This window comes from Convolutriloba macropyga, chromosome 6 (assembly GCF_964194025.1).
Source record: "Convolutriloba macropyga chromosome 6, txConMacr16.3, whole genome shotgun sequence".
In the NCBI taxonomy this organism is placed as follows: domain Eukaryota; kingdom Metazoa; phylum Xenacoelomorpha; order Acoela; family Convolutidae; genus Convolutriloba; species Convolutriloba macropyga.
The window spans coordinates 29,478,797-29,503,265 of NC_134473.1; the positions used below are offsets into that span (position 1 = coordinate 29,478,797).

At 44.7% G+C, this 24,469-nt stretch overlaps 1 protein-coding gene across 1 annotated transcript in view; it reads right to left on the reverse strand.

Moving 5' to 3' along the window:
- LOC142341282 (phenylethanolamine N-methyltransferase-like) overlaps positions 1-23,901 on the reverse strand; it is a 46,888-nt gene extending 22,987 nt beyond the window's left edge. Inside the window, exons 1-4 of the mRNA XM_075392200.1 lie at positions 23,775-23,901; positions 23,661-23,730; positions 14,877-14,952; positions 7,234-7,342 (exon numbers count right to left, since the gene is read on the reverse strand). Of these exons, the coding sequence (XP_075248315.1) occupies positions 7,234-7,342; positions 14,877-14,952; positions 23,661-23,730; positions 23,775-23,901 (382 nt within the window). The remainder of the gene's footprint in view (positions 1-7,233; positions 7,343-14,876; positions 14,953-23,660; positions 23,731-23,774) is intronic.
- Positions 23,902-24,469: the final 568 nt, after the last annotated feature.

The following is a 24,469-nucleotide window of genomic DNA, read 5'->3' on the forward strand; positions in this document are numbered from 1 at the left end:
TAACTAAGTAGAGTAAAAAATGATGCATTAGATTGATGAGATATGCCGATATTAAAAAAGCGAGCGAACACGAACGGCAAAATCAAACAACAACAACAACAAACATTAATTACATCAAAAAAATTTATGTCCATTTTAAAAAACAAAACGTAATAACAAAGTCAAAATAGCGTCAGATAAAACTGAAAATAAACAAAATAACTTGTAATTCACCAGAAAAAAAATGTTTTTCCACCAGTTCATAATAAAGCTTAGTAACAATGAGACAAAAAACAACAGAAACTTTAAAGTTAGAAAATTCGCTGATTTTCTTAAAAAAAAAAACAATTAATTTCAAAGTAATGAAAACCATTAGGAATCAATTAAAATATCCCATAGATTTAAAATTACCAATGCTTCTATAGAAGGGAATTAAGAACTCTTGGTATTCATTTTTTTATGCAGTTACAAAAAGAACAACAAATAGACAACACGCTAAAAATCAATTTGAATTTGCCAGAGAAGGCTTTGGAAGCCGTAAAGCCATACTTTGGCACCCAAAATATGTTCGATTGCACCTTTTTCGAACACCAATAATGCATTATGTGGCCGCTCATTAATGAAAATAAGCAACAACCAGACAAAAAAGAAGAAAAAATGCAAAATTATGTAATACTTGTTTTTTTTCGAAAAAAATTTATTTCCAAAGACATAAAAGCCATTATTTCCAATTTGAAAAATTTGAATAGGTTCGTCCATTCATCCAAAGGAAGCCCTTGAGACCTGAAATTATCCAGAATATGTCTTACGTCCTACAAAAAGAACGTCAAATATGACAAAAACCAAAATTTCATTTACTTTTTTTTGTGAAAAACCCGTGTGGAAGCCAGTAAAAGTCATAACGAATTCTCTCAAAACGTTAGATTTTGTGACACCAATCCCATTTGACACCTCCCCTTGAAATGTATTATGTGACCTCTAATTAATGAAACTAGGTAACAATTAGACCAAAAAGAAAAAAAGCGAAATTATGTTATACTTGTTTTTATCGAAAAAAAATTTATTTCGAAAGACATGAAAGCCATTAATTACAAAATAACAAAATTGAATAGGTTCGTATATTCTTTCAAACAAAACCCTTGTGATCTGCATTTATCCAGAACAAGTCTTACGTCTACGAACGTCAAATATGACAAAAATCAAAAATTAATTGAATTTTTTTTCTGAAAAACCCCTGTCGAAGCCAGTAAAGTCATCCGAATTCTTAAAAAACATTAGATTTTGTGACACCAATCCTTTTTGACACCTTACCTTGACAAAAAAGTCATCCTTAACCTTTAGTTAACGAGACCAGGTAACAAACAGACAACAAAAGGAACAAAATTGCGAAGTCGAAATGTTTTTTTTTCATTTTGGAAAACAATTGTTTTCAAAGTCATGAAAGCCATTATCTATCTTCTAATATCAGAATATCGAACCATCTACTCTTCCAGGAAAAGCCAATCAAACCGGTTCATTGTACAGGAAAATAAATACGACTAAAAGACAAAGTAAAAACCACAGTTAAAGACAAAATTAAAAAACTCAAGCCATTTTTTATTTAAAAATCAAATATTTTAAAAGTCAAAACGACAATAAGCTTTCAAGCAATCAACTAGATAAATTGATGTCCAGCTAATTGGGATGCCATTAGGACCTATCACAGTGAGCTTTGATTGGAAAAGTTTTGCTATTCAATTAATATAAAAAGATCGAAATTTTTTTAAAAAAACCGACTGACGACAATCCGAATTACTTTTGGATTGTAACGGTCCAAGAATTGTACAGAACTAGTCCTGCTAATGCTGATTGGCCATTAAGGATATTTCATTTTTGGAATGTCCTTGATATAGATAATTTGTTAGTTAAAAATCAAAAATAAATGCTGCGTTTTTGATAATCAACGAACAAAGTTAGCAAAAAACGGCAAAGTTTTGTTTACAGAGCACTCTCAACAAAGTTGAAGTGGAATTAGCCCTCTTTTCAGTCTACAAAGATTGTGTTAGTGGTGTTTCGGTGTACACTTCCTGCAAATTTAATCAGAGTGGACTAAAGAAACTTATTTCGTGCTGTTTTTGATGAAAAAGTCTGAATTTTGTGAAATATTTAGCCGGAATTTGTGACAAAAAAATTCAATGAAAATAGCCGACAATATATGTTGTCTTTAAACGTAAAATCAACCGCATTTTCTTGAACAATTTTATTAAATTTTATCAAAATTGGCGAAATTTTAGTCAAAAATTCCGAAAAAAGGTGAATGAAATCAACGGAATTCACTCTATTTTCTCGAAAGTTTAAACCTCGATATCTCCCTTTCAAAAACGAAAGTAAAAAAATCTCTTTAATTCCATATTCTACGCTGGACAAGCTTTCTAATGATACCAGTCTCAACTCTCTACGATGAATATATCGATCGACCAAAATTGACAGAACAAAAAACCCATTTGAGTGTATAGTTCCTCCCCCCTCAAGAGGGGTCGGAACAATAATATAGCTTCAGCACTCGCAAACGCTTTTATTACAAAATTTCAGCAATTTAAATAATTTGCATCTATGTTGCTTGAATTGAACGTTTGCTTTGTGTTTTCCATGGTTACTTGGCTATGATCACATGTTTCAGTTCAACACAATATATTTTGCTGACTCAAGCAATGTTTAAACTGACATATTTCTGACACATGAACCCGAAGATATGAACCCGGCATATGTACGTTGCTTACGTCTATTAACTGAACATACCGAATCTGGCTAAACAGAACATACCGAAGCTATTATAGCAGTCATAAAAGATCAATTGTACATCCTTTTTGTCTCTTAAAGTTCAAGTCACATAGAAAATGTTCTGAAGTAGAAGTTGTTTCATAGATGAAAACTAACTCAAAAATACAAAAAATGTTTTATATTTGTTCTTACAACGTTTATATATATTAGTCATCAAATGTCAATTGTACACCTTTTCCCCTCTTAGTTTACAAGTCCCAGAGAAATGTTTTGTTATTAAAAACTAAGTCAAATTTCACCCGAATTTGGAAGTTCTTGAATATTGAAAAAACTTATAAGCGAGCATAAATTTTAAAACGCGGTAAAAACGTGCGAATTTTGATAACGAGGTAAAAACAAGCGCAATTTCTAAAAAACGAGCTAAATTCTGATCATGGCTGGTTGTGGTCTGGATGGATTTGATCATGGCAACACTGAAAACGAGTTAAAAACGAGCACGTATGAAAAGCGAGCTAAAGTCTGATCATGACTGATTTTAGTCTGGATGGGTCGGATCATTAACGCACACCTTGACCTGGGTTTTTGACATTTCCGTTATTCAGACCAATGAATCCTGCAATATGATATATACAGGATAACTAACAGACCTGGACAAGAGAGTTGAAGACTTTGTGCAATTTGTGATACCTAATTTTCTTCTTGTACCAGATTAGTGACCGAAAAACAAATTGACTTGCAATTCGGAATGATTTGTGATATCTTAGGTTTTTCATGCTGGAAATTTTACCTCCGTCTGGGCGAAGTCAATTTATCCTAATCATAACCCTAATCGCAGTTAATGAATTCAATCGTTCGCTCAGATCTTTTTCTGAGCCAAACTTACCAAGACAGGCAACCCATTTGTGAGAGCAGTGGTAACTCTTTTGCAAACCCTTTCTTAATCTCGCTAAGGCCTTTCATTTTTTGAAATGCATTTGCAACCCGAGTGCAGTCCAATTAATGTACGCCACAATTGGGCTACAATTGCATACTCAATCTAAAAGAGGATCAAATGGCACAGTCATCAAAAGAATTGTTTGGATTGAGTCCTTTGTCAAAAAACACACCTTATAGACCCCCGTGCTGATAACAATGCAAAAAGCGCTTAAGATTTGCTAGCGAAGAAGCGTATATCTCCCGGGCCGAGGAATTTGGCCAAAATTATGTAAGATCAGCGGCAACTAGCGTTGACAAGTCGGAAAATTCACCGCAATTTTCTTACATAATTTTGCGTTCAATGCGTTGAATTTAAAGACAAAAATTCAAAGCATTCAGCGCAAAATTATGTAAGAAATGGCGGTGAATTTTCCAACATGTCAACGCTAGTTGCCGCTGATCTTATATATTTAGCGTTGAATTTAGCGTAGATCTTACATATTTAGCGTTGAATTTAGCGTAGATCTTACATATTTTTGCGTTGAATTTAGCGTTGATCTTACAAAAAATCAACGCGTAGAACTCTGGGTATGGGACTCGAACCACTGACCTCCTGTTTACTTGTCGCCTCTTCTACCATTGCGCCACCGCACCTTTGTTTCCTTAAGAGTCGCAATCCTTATAAAGCTTAGATCTTACATGTTTTGCGTTGAATTTAGCGTAGATCCTACATATTTTGCGTTGATTTTAGCGTAGAACTTGCATATGTTTCGTTGAATTTAGCCTAGATCTTACATATTTTTCGTTGAAATTAGCCGAGATCTTACATAATTTCAACGTATTCAACGCATTTATCATGTGAGAAGAACTGGGAAAAATTTAAAAAATTGTTTAAGTTTTGAAAAAAATTTGAATTCCTAAAATGGTCTGAAATGGTTTTTAAACCGTAAGAGAGCAAATGGTTATTTTTTGCTGACTTCATTTTTCTCAATTGTGCAGTATAGGGGGTCGGAACAGTAAAAAAATAATTTTTCGAAAAGAACTTGAAAAATTTGAAATCTTCAAATGGTCTGAATTGGATTTTGCACTATAAAAGAGCACTAAAAAATTTTTTTCTGACTTCCTGTTACTCACCTTTGGAGTATAGGTTTCGAAATAGTGAAAAAACTATTTTTTCGAAAAAACTTAAAAACGTTTTGAAATCGTAAAACGGTCTGAAACGGATTTTGCACTATAAAAGATCACTAAAAAGTGATTTTTCTCACCTGTGCAGTATAGGGTCGAAACAGTTAAAAAATTAACTTTTTGAAAAAAAACTTGAAAAATTTGAAATCGTAAAATGGTCTCAATTGGATTTTGCACTATAAAAGCGCACTAAAAAATGAATTTTCTCTGACTTCACGTTTCTCACCTTTGCAGCATAGGGGTCGAAACAGTGAAAAAAATTGATTTTTCGATAAAAAAAAACTTGGAAATATGTAAGATTGGCGTTGAATGCGTTGAATTTAGGTAAGATCGACGCTAAACTCAACGCTAAAAATGTAAGATCTACGCAAAAATTCAACGCTAAATATGTAAGATCTACGCCAAAATTCAACGCAAAATTATGTAAGATTGGCGTTGAATGCGTTGAATTTATGCAGCTTCACTCCAATACCTGAGATGTCCAATCGCAGCGCAGCTTCACTCCAATACCTGAGATATCCAATCCCATTCAGCTTCACTTCAATACCTGAGGTGTCCAATCCCAACGCAGCTTCACTCCAATACCTGAGATATCCAATCCTAACGCAGCTTCACTCCAATACCTGAGCTTAAGTGCAAAAAGACGGCAAAAATTTAGCTCACCAGACGCCCAATGAGAAGTTGACAAGATGACAATTCGTGAAATGTAAACCATTTTTGATGAAGCTGATTTTGTCAAGCACAAGAGCATAATTGTCGACCACTATGTGTTTTTACGAGCAAAGAATTGAACGGGGAAACTGATGAGAATTTCTATGGCGGTCCACGGGAATTTTTTGAGAACTGCGGCCTCGGAAAAAAATGACACGGTCATCAGAGATGTGTTCAATATAAATATACATAATGATTCAATCCCAACGCAGCTTCACTCCAATACCTGAGATGTCCAATCCCAACGCAGCTTCACTCCAATAACTGAGATCTCCAATCCTATCGCTGCTTCACTCATATACCTGAGATGTCCAATCCCAACGCAGCTTCACTCCAATACCTGAGATGTCCAATCCCAACTCAGCTTCAATCCAACGCCTGAGATGTCCAATCCCAACGCAGCTTCACTCCAATAACTGAGATCTCCAATCCTATCGCAGCTTCACTCATATACCTGAGATGTCCAATTCCAACGCAGCGTCACTCCAATATCTGAGATGTCCAATCCCAACGCAGCTTCACTCCAATACCTGAGATCTCCAAACCCAACGCAGCTTCCATTCAAAACCTGAGATGTCCAATCCCATCGCAGCATCAATCCAATACCTCAGATGTGTCCAATCTCAACGCAGCTTCACACCATCCCCTGAGATGTCCAATACCAACGCAGCCTCACTCCAATACCTCTACTCCACTACCTGAGATGTCAAACTCCAACGCACCTTCACTACAATACCTGAGATGTCCAATCCCAACGCAGCTTCACTCCAATACCTGAGATGTCCAATCCCTACGCAGCATCAAGCCAATACCTGAGATGTCCAACCCCACCGCAGCTTTTTCTCCAACACCTGAGATGTCCAATCCCAACACAGCTTCACTCCAATACCTGAGATGTCCAATCCCAACGCAGCTTCACTCCAATACCTGAGATGTCCAATCCTAACTCAGCTTCAGTCCAATACCTGAGATGTCCAATCCAACGCAGCTTCACTCCGATAACTGAGATGTCCAATGCCAACACAGCTTCACTCCAATACCTGAGATGTCCAATCCCAACGCAGCCTCACTCCAATTAAAACCTCAGATGTCCAATCTCAACGCAGCATCACTCCAATACCTGAGATGTCCAATCCCAACGCAGCTTCACTCCAATACCTGATATGTCCAATCCCAACGCAGCCTCACTCCAATGCCTCTACTCCACTACCTGAGATGTCAAACTCCAACGCACCTTCACTCCAATACCTGAGATGTCCAACCCCAACGCAGCTTCACTCCAATACCTGAGATGTCCAATCCAACGCAATTTCACTCCAATATCTGAGATGTCCAATCCCTACGCAGCATCAAGCCAATACCTGAGATGTCCAATCCCAGCGCAGCTTTACTCCAACACCTGAGATGTCCAATCCCAACGCAGCTTCACTCCAATACCTGAGATGTCCAACCCCAACGCAGCTTCAATCCAATACCTGAGATGTCAATCCTAACGCAGCTTCATTCCAATACCTGAGATGTCCAATCCAACGCAGCTTCACTCCAATATCTGAGATGTCCAATCCCTACGCAGCATCAAGCCAATACCTGAGATGTCCAATCACAGCGCAGCTTTAATCCAACACCTGAGATGTCCATTCCCAACGCAGCTTCACTCCAATACCTGAGACGTCCAAACCTAACGAAGCTTCACTCCAACACCTGAGTTGTCCAATCCCAACGCAGCTTCATTCCAATACCTGAGTTGTCCAATCCAACGCAGTTTCACTCCAATATCTGAGATATCCAATCCCTACGCAGCACCAAGCCAATACCTAAGATGTCCAATCCCAGTGCAGCTTCACTTCAATACCTCAGATGTCCAATTCTAACGCAGCTTCACTCCAATACCTTCACTCCAATACCTGAGATATCCAATGGCAACGCAGCTCCACTCCAATACCTGAGATGTCCAAACCCAACACAGCTTCACACCAATACCTGAGATGTCCAATCCCAACGCAGCTTCACTCCAATACCTGAGATGTCCAATCCTAACGCAGCTTCACTCCAATACCTGAGATGTCCAATCCCAACGCAGCCTCACTCCAATTAATACCTCAGATGTCCAATCTCAACGCAGCATCACTCCAATACCTGAGATGTCCAATCCCAACGCAGCTTCACTCCAATACCTGATATGTCCAATCCCAACGCAGCCTCACTCCAATGCCTCTACTCCACTACCTGAGATATCCAATGGCAACGCAGCTCCACTCCAATACCTGAGATGTCCAAACCCAACACAGCTTCACACCAATACCTGAGATGTCCAATCCCAACGCAGCTTCACTCCAATACCTGAGATGTCCAATCCTAACGCAGCTTCACTCCAATACCTGAGATGTCCAATCCCAACGCAGCCTCACTCCAATTAATACCTCAGATGTCCAATCTCAACGCAGCATCACTCCAATACCTGAGATGTCCAATCCCAACGCAGCTTCACTCCAATACCTGATATGTCCAATCCCAACGCAGCCTCACTCCAATTAATACCTCAGATGTCCAATCTCAACGCAGCATCACTCCAATACCTGAGATGTCCAATCCCAACGCAGCTTCACTCCAATACCTGATATGTCCAATCCAACGCAATTTCACTCCAATATCTGAGATGTCCAATCCCTACGCAGCATCAAGCCAATACCTGAGATGTCCAATCCCAGCGCAGCTTCACTTCAATACCTCAGATGTCCAATTCTAACGCAGCTTCACTCCAATACCTTCACTCCAATACCTGAGATATCCAATGGCAACGCAGCTCCACTCCAATACCTGAGATGTCCAAACCCAACACAGCTTCACACCAATACCTGAGATGTCCAATCCCAACGCAGCTTCACTCCAATACCTGAGATGTCCAATCCTAACGCAGCTTCACTCCAATACCTGAGATGTCCAATCCCAACGCAGCCTCACTCCAATTAATACCTCAGATGTCCAATCTCAACGCAGCATCATTCCAATACCTGAGATGTCCAATCCCAACGCAGCTTCACTCCAATACCTGATATGTCCAATCCCAACGCAGCCTCACTCCAATGCCTCTACTCCACTACCTGAGATGTCAAACTCCAACTCACCTTCACTCCAATACCTGAGATGTCCAACCCCAACGCAGCTTCACTCCAATACCTGAGATGTCCAATCCAACGCAATTTCACTCCAATATCTGAGATGTCCAATCCCTACGCAGCATCAAGCCAATACCTGAGATGTCCAATCCCAGCGCAGCTTTACTCCAACACCTGAGATGTCCAATCCCAACGCAGCTTCACTCCAATACCTGAGATGTCTAATCCCAACGCAGCTTCAATCCAATACCTGAGATGTCCAATCCTAACGCAGCTTCATTCCAATACCTGAGATGTCCAATCCAACGCAGCTTCACTCCAATATCTGAGATGTCCAATCCCTACGCAGCATCAAGCCAATACCTGATATGTCCAATCACAGCGCAGCTTTAATCCAACACCTGAGATGTCCATTCCCAACGCAGCTTCACTCCAATACCTGAGATGTCCAAACCTAACGAAGCTTCACTCCAACACCTGAGTTGTCCAATCCCAACGCAGCTTCATTCCAATACCTGAGTTGTCCAATCCAACGCAGTTTCACTCCAATATCTGAGATATCCAATCACTACGCAGCACCAAGCCAATACCTAAGATGTCCAATCCCAGTGCAGCTTCACTCCAATACCTGAGATGTCCAATCCCAACGCAGCTTCACTTCAATACCTGAGATGGCCAATCCTAACGCAGCTTCACTCCAATACCGGAGTTGTTCGATCCCAACGCAGCTTCACTCCAATACCGGAGATGTCCAAACCCAACGCAGCTTCACTCCAAAAAATGAGATGTCCAATCCCAATGCAGCTTCACTCCAACACCTGAGATGTCCAATTCCAACGCAGCTTCACTTCAATAACTGAGATGTCCAGTGCAAACGCAGCTTCACTCCAATACCTGGGATGTCCAATCCCAACGCAGCTTCACTCGAATACCTGAGATGTCCAATCCCAACGCAGCGTCACTCCAACACCTGAGATGTCCAATCCCAACGCAGCTTCACTCCTTTACCTGAGATTTCCAATCCCAACGCAGCTTCACTCCAATACCTTAGAAGTCCGATTCCAACTCAGTTTCACTCCAATACCTCAGATATCCAATCCCAACGCAGCTTCACTCCTATAACTGAGATTTCCCATCTCAATGCAGCATCACTCCAATACCTGAGACTTCCAATCCCAACGCAGCTTTACTCCAACACCTGAGATGTCCAATTCCAACGCAGCTTCACTCCAATACCTGAGATGTTCAATCCCAACGCAGCTTCACTTCGATACCTGAGATGTCCAATCCCAACGGAGCTTCACTCCAACACATGAGATGTCCAATGCCAACGCAGCTTCACTCCAATTCCTGAGATGTCCAATCCCAACGCAGCTTCACTCCAATACCTGAGATATCCATTCCCAACGCAGCTTCACTCCATTACCTGAGATGTCCAATCCCAACGCAGTTTCACTCCAACACCTGAGATGTCTAATCCCAACGCAGCTTCACTCCTATACCTGCAATTTCCAAACCCAACGCAGCATCACTCCAATATCTGAGATGTCCAATCCCTACGCCGCCTCACTCCAATACCTGAGATGTCCAATCCCAACGTAGCTTCACTCCTATAACTGAGACTTCCAATCTCAATGCAGCATCACTCCAATACCTGACATGTCCAATGCCAACGCAGCTTCACTCGAATTCCTGAGATGACCAATCCCAACGCAGCTTCACTCCAATACCTGAGATGTCCATTCCCAACGCAGCTTCACTCCAATGCCTGAGATGTCCAATCCCAACGCAGCTTCACTCCTATACCTGAGATTTCCAAACCCAACGCAGCATCACAGCAATATCTGAGATGTCCAATCCCTACGCAGCTTCAAGCCAATACCTGAGATGTCCAATCCCCGCGCAGCTTTAATCCAACACCTGAGATGTCCAATCCCAACGCCGCATCACTCCAATACCTGAGATGTCCAATCCCAACGCAGCTTCCCTCCAATATCTGAGATGTCCAATCCCTACGCAGCTTCAAGCCAAAACCTGAGATGAGAAATCCCAGCGCAGCTTTAATCCAACACCTGAGATGTCCATTCCCAACGCCGCTTCACTCCAATACCTGAGATGTCCAATCCCAACGCAACTGGACTCCAAAACCTGATATGTCCAATCCTAACGCAGCTTCACTCCTATACCTGAGATTTCCAAACCCAACGCAGCATCACAACAATATCTGAGATTCCCATCCCTACGCAGCTTCAAGCCAATACCTGAGATGTCCAATCCCCGAGCAGCTTTAATCCAACACCTGAGATGTCCAATCCCAACGCCGCATCACTCCAATATTCGAGATGTCCAATCCCAACGCAGCTTCCCTCCATTATCTGAGATGTCCAATCCCTACGCAGCTTCAAGCCAAAACCTGAGATGTCCAATCCCAGCGCAGCTTTAATCCAACACCTGAGTTGTCCACACCCGACGCAGCTTCACTCCAATACCTGAGATGTCCAAACCCAACGCAGCTTCACTCCAACACCTGAGATGTCCAATCCCAACGCAGCTTCACTTCAATAACTGAGATGTCCAATGCAAACGCAGCTTCACTTCAATACCTGAGATGTCCAATCCCAACGCAGCTTCACTCCAACACATGAGATGTCCAATGCCAACGCAGCTTCACTCCAATTCCTGAGATGTCCAATCCCAACGCAGCTTCACTCCAATACCTGAGATGTCCATTCCCAACGCAGCTTCACTCCAATACCTGAGATTACCAATCCCAACGCAGTTTCACTCCAACACCTGAGATGTCTAATCCCAACGCAGCTTCACTCCTATACCTGAGATTTCCAAAGCCAACGCAGCATCACTCCAATATCTGAGATGTCCAACCCCTACGCAGCTTCAAGCCAATACCTGAGATGTCCAATCCCAGCGCAGCTTTAATCTAACACCTGAGATATCCAATCCCAACGCCGCTTCACTCCAATACCTGAGATGTCCAATCCCAACGCAGCTTCCCTCCATTATCTGAGATGTCTAATCCCAACGCAGCTTCACTCCTATACCTGAGATTTCCAAACCCAACGCAGCATCACTCCAATATCTGAGATGTCCAATCCCTACGCAGCTTCAAGCCAATACCTGAGATGTCCAATCCCAGCGCAGCTTCAAGCCAAAACCTGAGATGTCCAATCCCAGCGCAGCTTTAATCCAACACCTGAGTTGTCCACACCCGACGCAGCTTCACTCCAATACCTGAGATGTCCAAACCCAACGCAGCTTCACTCCAACACCTGAGATGTCCAATCCCAACGCAGCTTCACTTCAATAACTGAGATGTCCAATGCAAACGCAGCTTCACTTCAATACCTGAGATGTCCAATCCCAACGCAGCTTCACTCCAACACATGAGATGTCCAATGCCAACGCAGCTTCACTCCAATTCCTGAGATGTCCAATCCCAACGCAGTTTCACTCCAACACCTGAGATGTCTAATCCCAACGCAGCTTCACTCCTATACCTGAGATTTCCAAACCCAACGCAGCATCACTCCAATATCTGAGATGTCCAATCCCTACGCAGCTTCAAGCCAATACCTGAGATGTCCAATCCCAGCGCAGCTTTAATCTAACACCTGAGATATCCAATCCCAACGCCGCTTCACTCCAATACCTGAGATGTCCAATCCCAACGCAGCTTCCCTCCATTATCTGAGATGTCCAATCCCTACGCAGCTTCAAGCCAATACCTGAGATGTCCAATCCCAGCGCAGCTTTAATCCAACACCTGAGATGTCCAATCCCAACGCCGCTTCACTCCAATACCTGAGATGTCCAATCCCAACGCAGCTTCACTCCAATACCTGATATGTCCAATCCTAACGCAGCTTCACTCCGACATCTGAGTTGTCCACACCCGACACAGCTTCACTCCAATACCTGAGATGTCCAAACCCAACGCAGCTTCACTCCAACACCTTAGATGTCCAATTCCAACGCAGCTTCACTTCAATAACTGAGATGTCCAATGCAAACGCAGCTTCACTCCAATACCTGGGATGTCCATTCCCAACGCAGCTTCACTACAATACCTGAGATGTCCAATCCAAACGCAGCTTCACTCCAACACCTGAGATGTCCAATCCCAACGCAGCTTCACCCTTTTACCTGAGATTTCCAATCCCAACGCAGATTCACTCCAATACCTTCGATGTCCAATCCCAACTTAGTTTCACTCCAACACCTGAGATATCCAATCCCAACACAGCATCTTTCCAATACCCGAGATTTACAATCCCAACGCAATTTTACTCCAACACCTGAGATGTCCAATCCCAACGCAATTTCACTCCAGTACCTGAGATGTTCAATCCCAAAGCAGCTTCACTCCAATACCTGAGATCTCTTATCCCAACTCAGTTTCACTCCAACACCTGAGATATCCAATCCCAACACAGCATCTTTCCAATACCCGAGATTTCCAATCCCAACGCAGCTTTACTCCAATACCTGAGATGTCCAATCCCACATCAGCTTCACTCCAATACCTGAGATGTTCAATCCCAACGCAGCTTCTCTCCAATACCTGAGATTTCCAATCCCAACGTAGCATCACTCCAATAATTGGGATTTCCAATCCCACCGCAGCTTCACTCCAATACCTGGCATGTCCAATCCCAACGCATCTTCACTCCAATATCTGAGATGTCCAATCCCCACGCAGCTTCAAGCCAATACCTGAGATGTCCAATCCCAGCGCAGCTTTACTCCAACACCTCAGATATCCAATCCCGACGCAGCATTTTTCCAATACCCGAGGTTTCCAATCCCAACGCAGCTTTACTCCAATACCTGAGATGTCCAATCGCAACGCAGCTTCACTTCAATACCTGAGATGTCCAATCCCAACGCAGCTTCACCCTTTTACCTGAGATTTCCAATCCCAACATAGCTTCACTCCAATACCTTCGATGTCCTATCCCAACTTAGTTTCACTCCAACACCTGAGATATCCAATCCCAACACAGCATCTTTCCAATACCCGAGACTTCCAATCCCAACGCAGCTTTACTGCAACACCTGTAATGTCCAATCCCAACGCAGTTTCACTCCAGTACCTGAGATGTTCAATCCCAAAGCAGCTTCACTCCAATACCTGAGATGTCCAATCCCAACTCAGCTTCACTCCAACACCTGAAATGTCCAATCCCAACGTAGCTTCACTCCTAAAACTGAGATTTCCAATCCCAACTCAGCTTCACTCCAATACCTGAGATGTCTAATCCCAAGTCAGTTTCACTCCAACACCTGAGATATCCAATCCCAACACAGCATCTTTCCAATATCCGAGATTTCCAATCCCAACGCAGCTTTACTCCAATACCTGAGATGTCCAATCCCAACGCAGCTTCACTCCAATACCTGAGATGTTCAATCCCAACGCAGCTTCTCTCCAATACCTGAGATGTCCAATCCCAACCCAGCTTCACTGCAACACCTGAGATGTCCATTCCCAACGCAGCTTCACTCCATTACCTGAGATTTCCAATCCCAACGTAGCATCACTCCAATAACTGGGATCTCCAATCCCACCGCAGCTTCACTCCAATACCTGAGATGTCCAACCCCAACGCAGCTTCACTCCAATAACTGAGATGTCCAATCCCTACGCAGCTTCAAGCCCAAACCTGAGATGTCCAATCCAAGCGCAGCTTTACTCCAACACCTCAGATATCCAATCCCAACACAGCATCTTTCCAATACCCGAGATTTCCAATCCCAACGCAGCTATATTCCAACACCTGAGATGTCCAATCCCAACGCAGCTTCACTCCAATACCTGAGATGTTCAATCGCAACGCAGCTTCACTCCAATACCTGAGATGTCCCATCTCAACCCAGCTTCACTCCAACACCTGAAATGTCCAATCTCAACGTAGCTTCACTCCTAAAACTGAGATTTCCAATCCCAACTCAGCTTCACTCCAATACCTGAGATGTCTAATCCCAACTCAGTTTCACTCCAACACCTGAGATATCCAATCCCAACACAGCTTCACTCCAATACCTGAGATGTCCAATCCCAACGCAACTTCACTCCAATACCTATGTCCAATCCTAACGCAGCTTCACTCCAACACCTGAGATGTCCAATCCCAACCCAGCTTCACTGCAACACCTGAGATGTCCAATGCCAACGCAGCTTCACTCCAATACCTGAGATTTCCAATCCCAACGTAGCATCACTCCAATAACTGGGAACTCCAATCCCACCGCAGCTTCACTCCAACACCTGAAATGTCCAATCTCAACGTAGCTTCACTCCTAAAACTGAGATTTCCAATCCCAACTCAGCTTCACTCCAATACCTGAGATGTCTAATCCCAACTCAGTTTCACTCCAATACCCGAGATTTCCAATCCCAACGCAGCTTTACTCCAATACCTGAGATGTCCAATCCCAACGCAGCTTCACTCCAATACCTGAGATGTTCAATCCCAACGCAGCTTCTCTCCAATACCTGAGATGTCCAATCCCAACCCAGCTTCACTGCAACACCTGAGATGTCCAATGCCAACGCAGCTTCACTCCAATACCTGAGATTTCCAATCCCAACGTAGCATCACTCCAATAACTGGGAACTCCAATCCCACCGCAGCTTCACTCCAATACCTGAGATGTCCAATCCCAACGCAGCTTCACTCCAATAACTGAGATGTCCAATCCCTACGCAGCTTCAAGCCAAAACCTGAGATGTCCAATCCCAGCGGAGCTTTACTCCAACACCTCAGATATCCAATCCCAACACAGCATCTTTCCATTACCCGAGATTTCCAATCCCAACGCAGCTTTACTCCAACACCTGAGATGTCCAATCCCAACGCAGCTTCACTCCAATACCTGAGATGTTCAATCGCAACGCAGCTTCACTCCAATACCTGAGATGTCCCATCTCAACCCAGCTTCACTCCAATACCTGAGATGTCCAATCCCAACGCAGCTTCACACCAATACCTGAGATGTCCAATCCCATTGCAGCTTCACTCCAATACCTGAGATGACCAATCCCATCCCAGCATCACTCCAACACCTCAGATGTCCAATCCCAACGCAGCTTCACTCCAATACCTGAGATGTTCAATCCCAACGCAGCTTCTCTCCAATACCTGAGATGTCCAATCCCAACTCAGCTTCATTCCAACACCTGAGATGTCCAATCCCAACGCAGCTTCACTCCAATACCTGAGATTTCCAATCCCAACGTAGCATCACTTCAATACCTCAGATGTCCAATCCCAACGCAGCTTCACTCCAATACCTGAGATGTTCAAACCCAACGCAGCTTCACTCCAATACCTGAGATGTCCAATCCCAACTCAGCGCCATTCCAACACCTGAAATGTCCAATCCCAACGTAGCTTCACTCCTAAAACTGAGACTTCTAATCCCAACTCATCTTCACTCCAATACCTGAGATGTCTAATCCCAACTCAGTTTCACTCCAACGCCCGAGATTTCCAATCCCAACGCAGCTTTACCTCAATACCTGAGATGTCCAATCCCAACTCAGCTTCACTCCAACACCTGAGATGTCCAATCCCAACGCAGCTTCACTCCAATACCTGAGATTTCCAATCCCAACGTAGCATCACTCCGATAACTGGGATCTCCAATCCCACCGCAGCTTCACTCCAATACCTGAGATGTCCAATCCCAACGCAGTTTCACTCCAATATCTGAGATGTCCCATCCCAATTAGCTTCAAGCCAATACCTGAGATCTCCAATCCCAGCGAAGCTTTGCTCCAACGCCTCAGATATCCAATCCCAACACAGCATCTTTCCAATACCAGAGATTTCCAATCCCAACGCAGCTTTACTCCAACACCTGAGATGTCCAATCCCAACGCAGCTTCACTCCAATACCTGAGATGTTCAATCGCAACGCAGCTTCACTCCAATACCTGAGATGTCCCATCTCAACGCAGCTTCACTCCAATACCTGGGATGTCCAATCCCAACGCAGCTTCACTCCAATACCTGAGATGTCCAATTCCATTGCAGCTTCACGCCAATACCTGAGATGAACAATCCCATCGCGGCATCACTCCAATACCTCAGACGTCCAAAGCCAACGCAGCTTCACTCCAATACCTGAGATGTTCAGTCACAACGCAACTTCTCTCCAATACCTGAGATGTCCAATACCAACTCAGCTTCACTCCAACACCTGAGATGTCCAATCCCAACGCAGCTTCACTCCAATACCTGAGATTTCCAATCCCAACGTAGGATCACTCCAATAACTGGAATGTCCAATCCCACCGCAACCTCACTCCAATACCTGAGATGTCCAATCCCAACGCAGCTTCACTCCAATATCTGAGATGTCGAATCCCTACGCAGCTTCAAGCCATTACCTGAGATGTCCAATCCCAGCGCAGCTTTACTCCAACACCTCAGATATTCAATCCCAACACAGCCTCTTTCCAATACCCGAGATTTCCAATCCCAACGCAGCTTTACTCCAACACCTGAGATGTCCAATCCCAACGCAGCTTCACTCCAATACCTGAGATGTTCAATCGTAACGCATCTTAACTCCTAAAACTGAGATTTCCAATCCCAACACAGCTTCATTCCAATACCTTCGATGTCCAATCCCGACTCAGTTTCACTCCAACACCTGAGATATCCAATTCCAACATAGCATCTTTCCGATACGCGAGATTTCCAATCCGAACGCAGCTTCACTCCAATACCTGAGATGTCCAATCCCAACGCAGCTTCACTCCAATATCTGAGATGTCCAATCCCTACGCAGCTTCAAGCCAATACCTGAGATGTCCAATCCCAGCGCAGCTTCACTCCAATACCTCAGATGTCCAATTCCAACGCAGCTTTACTCCAACGCCTGAGATGTCCAATCCCAACGCAGCTTCACTCCAACACCTGAGATCTCCAATCCCAAAGCAGCTTCACTCCAATACCTGATATGTCCAATCCTAACGCAGCTTCACTCCGACACCTGAGTTGTCAAATCCCGACGCAGCTTCACTTCAATAACTGAGATGTCTAATGCAAACGCAGCTTCACTCCAATACCTGGGATGTCCATTCCCAACGCAGCTTCACTCCAATACCTGAGATGTCCAATCCCAACGCAGCATCACTCCAACACCTTCGATGTTGTCCAATCCCAACTCAGTTTCACTTCAAAACCTGAGATATCTAAACCCAACACAGCATCTTCCCAAAACGCGAGATTTCCAATCCCAACGCAGCTTCACTCCTAAAACTGAGATTTCCAATCCCAACACAGCTTCACTCCAATACCTTCGATGTCCAATCACGACTCAGTTTCACTCCAACACCTGAGATATCCAAACCCAACTCAGCATCTTTCCAATACGCGAGATTTCCAATCCCAACGCAGCTTCACTCCAATACCTGAGATGTCCAATCCCAACGCAGCTTCACTCCAATATCTGAGATGTCCAATCCCTACCTAGCTTCAAACCAATACCTGAGATGTCCAATCCCAGCGCAGCTTTACTACAACACCTGAGATGTCCAATCCCAACGCAGCTTCACTCCAATACTTGAGATGTCCAATCCCAACGCAACTTCACTCCAATACCTGATATGTCCAATCCTAACGCAGCTTCACTCCGACACCAGAGTTGTCCAATCCCGAAGCAGCTTCACTCCAATACCTGAGATTTCCAAACCCAACGCAGCTTCACTCCAACACCTGAGATGCCCAATCCCAACGCAGCTTCACTCCAATACCTGAGATGTCCAATCCCAACGCAACTTCACTCCAATACCTGATATGTCCAATCCTAACGCAGCTTCACTCCAACACCTGAGATGTCCAATCCCAACACAGCTTCACTTCGATAACTGAGATGTCCAATCCCTACGCAGCTTCAAGCCAATACCTGAGATGTCCATTCCCAACGCAGCTTCACTTCAATAACTGAGATGTCTAATGCAAACGCAGCTTCACTCCAATACCTGGGATGTCCATTGCCAACGCAGCTTCACTCCAGTACCTGAGATGTCCAATCCCAACGCAGCTTCACTCCAACAGCTGAGATGTCCACTCCCAACGCAGCTTCATTCTTTTACCTGAGATTTCCAATCCCAACGCAGCTTCACTCCAATACCTTCGATGTTGTCCAATCCCAACTCAGTTTCACTTCAACACCTGAGATATCCAATGCGAACACAGCATCTTCCCAATACGCGAGATTTCCAATCCCAACGCAGCTTCACTCCTAAAACTGAGATTTCCAATCCCAACACAGCTTCACTCCAATACTTTCGATGTCCAATCCCGACTCAGTTTCACTCCAACACCTGAGATATCCAATCTCAAACAGCATCTTTCCAATACGCGAGATTTCCGATCCCAACGCAGCTTCACTCCAATACCTGAGATGTCCGATCCCTACGCAGCTTCACTCCAACACCTGAGATGCCCAATCCCAACACAGCTTCACTTCGATAACTGAGATATCCAATCCCTACGCAGCTTCAAGCCAATACCTGAGATGTCCATTCCCAACGCAGCTTCACTTCAATAACTGAGATGTCTAATGCAAACGCAGCTTCACTCCAATACCTGGGATGTCCATTGCCAACGCAGCTTCACTCCAGTACCTGAGATGTCCAATCCCAACGCAGCTTCACTCCAACAGCTGAGATGTCCACTCCCAACGCAGCTTCATTCTTTTACCTGAGATTTCCAATCCCAACGCAGCTTCACTCCAATACCTTCGATGTTGTCCAATCCCAACTCAGTTTCACTTCAACACCTGAGATATCCAATGCCAACACAGCATCTTCCCAATACGCGAGATTTCCAATCCCAACGCAGCTTCACTCCTAAAACTGAGATTTCCAATCCCAACACAGCTTCACTCCAATACCTTCGATGTCCAATCCCGACTCAGTTTCACTCCAACACCTCAGATATCCAAACCCAACACAGCATCTTTCCAATACGCGAGATTTCCAATCCCAACGCAGCTTCACTCCAATACCTGAGATGTCCAATCCCAACGCAGCTTCACTCCAATATCTGAGATGTCCAATCCCTACCTAGCTTCAAGCCAATACCTGAGATGTCCAATCCCAGCGCAGCTTTACTACAACACCTGAGATGTCCAATCCCAACGCAGCTTCACTCCAATACTTGAGATGTCCAATCCCAACGCAACTTCACTCCAATACCTGATATGTCCAATCCTAACGCAGCTTCACTCCGACACCAGAGATGTCCAATCCCGACGCAGCTTCACTCCAATACCTGAGATGTCCAAACCCAACGCAGCTTCACTCCAACACCTGAGATGCCCAATCCCAACGCAGCTTCACTCCAATACCTGAGATGTCCAATCCCAACGCAACTTCACTCCAATACCTATGTCCAATCCTAACGCAGCTTCACTCCAACACCTGAGATGTCCAATCCCAACACAGCTTCACTTCGATAACTGAGATGTCCAATCCCTACGCAGCTTCAAGCCAATGCCTGAGATGTCCATTCCCAACGCAGCTTCACTTCAATAACTGAGATGTCTAATGCAAACGCAGCTTCACTCCAATACCTGAGATGTCCAATCCCAACGCAGCTTCACTCCAATATCTGAGATGTCCAATCCCTACCTAGCTTCAAGCCAATACCTGAGATGTCCAATCCCAGCGCAGCTTTACTACAACACCTGAGATGTCCAATCCCAACGCAGCTTCACTCCAATACTTGAGATGTCCAATCCCAACGCAACTTCACTCCAATACCTGATATGTCCAATCCTAACGCAGCTTCACTCCGACACCAGAGATGTCCAATCCCGACGCAGCTTCACTCCAATACCTGAGATGTCCAAACCCAACGCAGCTTCACTCCAACACCTGAGATGCCCAATCCCAACGCAGCTTCACTCCAATACCTGAGATGTCCAATCCCGACTCAGTTTCACTCCAACACCTCAGATATCCAAACCCAACACAGCATCTTTCCAATACGCGAGATTTCCAATCCCAACGCAGCTTCACTCCAATACCTGAGATGTCCAATCCCAACGCAGCTTCACTCCAATATCTGAGATGTCCAATCCCTACCTAGCTTCAAGCCAATACCTGAGATGTCCAATCCCAGCGCAGCTTTACTACAACACCTGAGATGTCCAATCCCAACGCAGCTTCACTCCAATACTTGAGATGTCCAATCCCAACGCAACTTCACTCCAATACCTGATATGTCCAATCCTAACGCAGCTTCACTCCGACACCAGAGATGTCCAATCCCGACGCAGCTTCACTCCAATACCTGAGATGTCCAAACCCAACGCAGCTTCACTCCAACACCTGAGATGCCCAATCCCAACGCAGCTTCACTCCAATACCTGAGATGTCCAATCCCAACGCAACTTCACTCCAATACCTATGTCCAATCCTAACGCAGCTTCACTCCAACACCTGAGATGTCCAATCCCAACACAGCTTCACTTCGATAACTGAGATGTCCAATCCCTACGCAGCTTCAAGCCAATGCCTGAGATGTCCATTCCCAACGCAGCTTCACTTCAATAACTGAGATGTCTAATGCAAACGCAGCTTCACTCCAATACCTGAGATGTCCAATCCCAACGCAGCTTCACTCCAATATCTGAGATGTCCAATCCCTACCTAGCTTCAAGCCAATACCTGAGATGTCCAATCCCAGCGCAGCTTTACTACAACACCTGAGATGTCCAATCCCAACGCAGCTTCACTCCAATACTTGAGATGTCCAATCCCAACGCAACTTCACTCCAATACCTGATATGTCCAATCCTAACGCAGCTTCACTCCGACACCAGAGATGTCCAATCCCGACGCAGCTTCACTCCAATACCTGAGATGTCCAAACCCAACGCAGCTTCACTCCAACACCTGAGATGCCCAATCCCAACGCAGCTTCACTCCAATACCTGAGATGTCCAATCCCAACGCAACTTCACTCCAATACCTATGTCCAATCCTAACGCAGCTTCACTCCAACACCTGAGATGTCCAATCCCAACACAGCTTCACTTCGATAACTGAGATGTCCAATCCCTACGCAGCTTCAAGCCAATGCCTGAGATGTCCATTCCCAACGCAGCTTCACTTCAATAACTGAGATGTCTAATGCAAACGCAGCTTCACTCCAATACCTGGGATGTCCATTGCCAACGCAGCTTCACTCCAGTACCTGAGATGTCCAATCCCAACGCAGCTTCACTCCAACAGCTGAGATGTCCACTCCCAACGCAGCTTCATTCTTTTACCTGAGATTTCCAATCCCAACGCAGCTTCACTCCAATACCTTCGATGTTGTCCAATCCCAACTCAGTTTCACTTCAACACCTGAGATATCCAATGCCAACACAGCATCTTCCCAATACGCAAGATTTCCAATCCCAACGCAGCTTCACTCCTAAAACTGAGATTTCCAATCCCAACACAGCTTCACTCCAATACCCTCGATGTCCAATCCCGACTCAGTTTCACTCCAACACCTGAGATATCCACTCCCAAACAGCATCTTTCCAATACGCGAGATTTCCGATCCCAACGAAGCTTCACTCCAATACCTGAGATGTCCGATCCCTACGCAGCTTCAAGCCAATACCTGAGATGTCCAATCCCAGCGCAGCTTTACTCCAACACCTGAGATGTCCAATGCCAACGCAGCTTCACTCCAATACCTGAGATGTCCAATCCCAACGCAACTTCACTCCAATACCTGATATGTCCAATCCTAACGCAGCTTCACTCCAACACCTGAGATGTCAAATCCCTACACAGCTTCATTTCAATAACTGAGATGTCCAATCCCTACGCAGCTTCAAGCCAATACCTGAGATGTCCAATCCCAGCGCAGCTTTACTCCAACACTTGAGATGTCCAATCCCAACACAGCTTCACTCCAAAACCTGATATGTCCAACCCTAACGCAGCTTCACTCCGACACCTGAGTTGTCCAATCCCGACGCAGCTTCACTTCAATAACTGAGATGTCTAATGCAAACGCAGCTTCACTCCAACAGCTGAGATGTACACTCCCAACGCAGCTGCATTCTTTTACCTGAGATTTCCAATCCCAATGCGGCTTCACTCCAATATCTTCGATGTTGTCCAATCCCAACTCAGTTTCACTTCAATACCTGAGATATCCAATCCCAACACAGCATCTTCCCAGTACGCGAGATTTCCAATCCCAACGCAGCTTCACTCCCAAAACTGAGATTTCCAATCCCAACGCAGCTTCACTCCAATACCTGAGATGTCCAATCCCAACGCAGCTACACTCCAATATCTGAGATGTCCAATCCCTACGCAGCTTCAAGCCAATACCTGAGATGTCCAATCCCAGCGCAGCTTTACTCCAACACCTGAGATGTCCAATCCCAACGCAGCTTCACTCCAATACCTGAGATGTCCAATCCCAACGCAACTTTACTCCAATACCTGATATGTCCAATCCGAACGCAGCTTCACTCCAACACCTGAGATGTCCAATCCCAACACAGCTTCACTTCGATAACTGAGATGTCCAATCCCTACGCAGCTTCAAGCCAATACCTGAGATGTCCAATCCCAGCGCAGCTTTACTCCAACACTTGAGATGTCCAATCCCAACACAGCTTCACTCCAAAACCTGATAGGTCCAATCCTAACGCAGCTTCACTCCGACACCTGAGTTGTCCAATCCCGACGCTGCTTCACTTAAATAACTGAGATGTCTAATGCAAACGCAGCTTCACTCCAATACCTGGGATGTCCATTCCCAACGCAGCTTCACTCCAATACCTGAGATGTCCAATCCGAACGCAGCTTCACTCCAACAGCTGAGATGTCCTCTCCCAACGCAGCTTCATTCTTTTACCTGAGATTTCCAATCCCAACGCAGCTTCACTCCAATACCTTCGATGTTGTCCAATCCCATCTCAGCTTCTCTTCAACACCTGAGATATCCAATCCCAACACAGCATCTTCCCAATACGCGAGATTTCCGATCCCAACGCAGCTTCACTCCTAAAACAGAGATTTCCAATCCCAACACAGCTTCACTCCAATACCTTCGATGTCCAATCCCGACTCAGTTTCACTCCAACACCTGAGATATCCAATCCGAATCAGCATCTTTCCCATACGCGAGATTTCCAATCCCAACGCAGCTTCACTCCAATACTTGAGATGTCCCATCCCAACGCAGCTTCACTCCAATATCTGAGATGTCCAATCCCAGCGCAGCTTTACTCCAACACCTGAGATGTCCAATCCCAATGCAGCTTCACTCCAATACCTGAGATAACCAATCCCAACGCAACTTCACTCCAAAACCTGATATGTCCAATCCTAACGCAGCTTCACTCAGACACCTGAGTTGTCCAATCCCGGCGCAGCTTCACTCCAATACCTGAGATGTCCAAACCCAACGCAGCTTCACTCCAACACCTGAGATGTCCAATCCCAACACAGCTTCACTTCGATAACTGAGATGTCCAATCCCTACGCAGCTTCAAGCCAATACCTGAGATGTCCAATCCCAGCGCAGCTTTACTCCAACACTTGAGATCTCCAATCCCAACGCAGCTTCACTCCAATACCTGATATGTCCAATCCTAACGCAGCTTCACTCCGACACCTGAGTTGTCCAATCCCGACGCAGCTTCACTTCAATAACTGAGATGTCTAATGCAAACGCAGCTTCACTCCAATATCTGGGATGCCCATTCCCAACGCAACTTCACTCCAATACCTGAGATGTCCA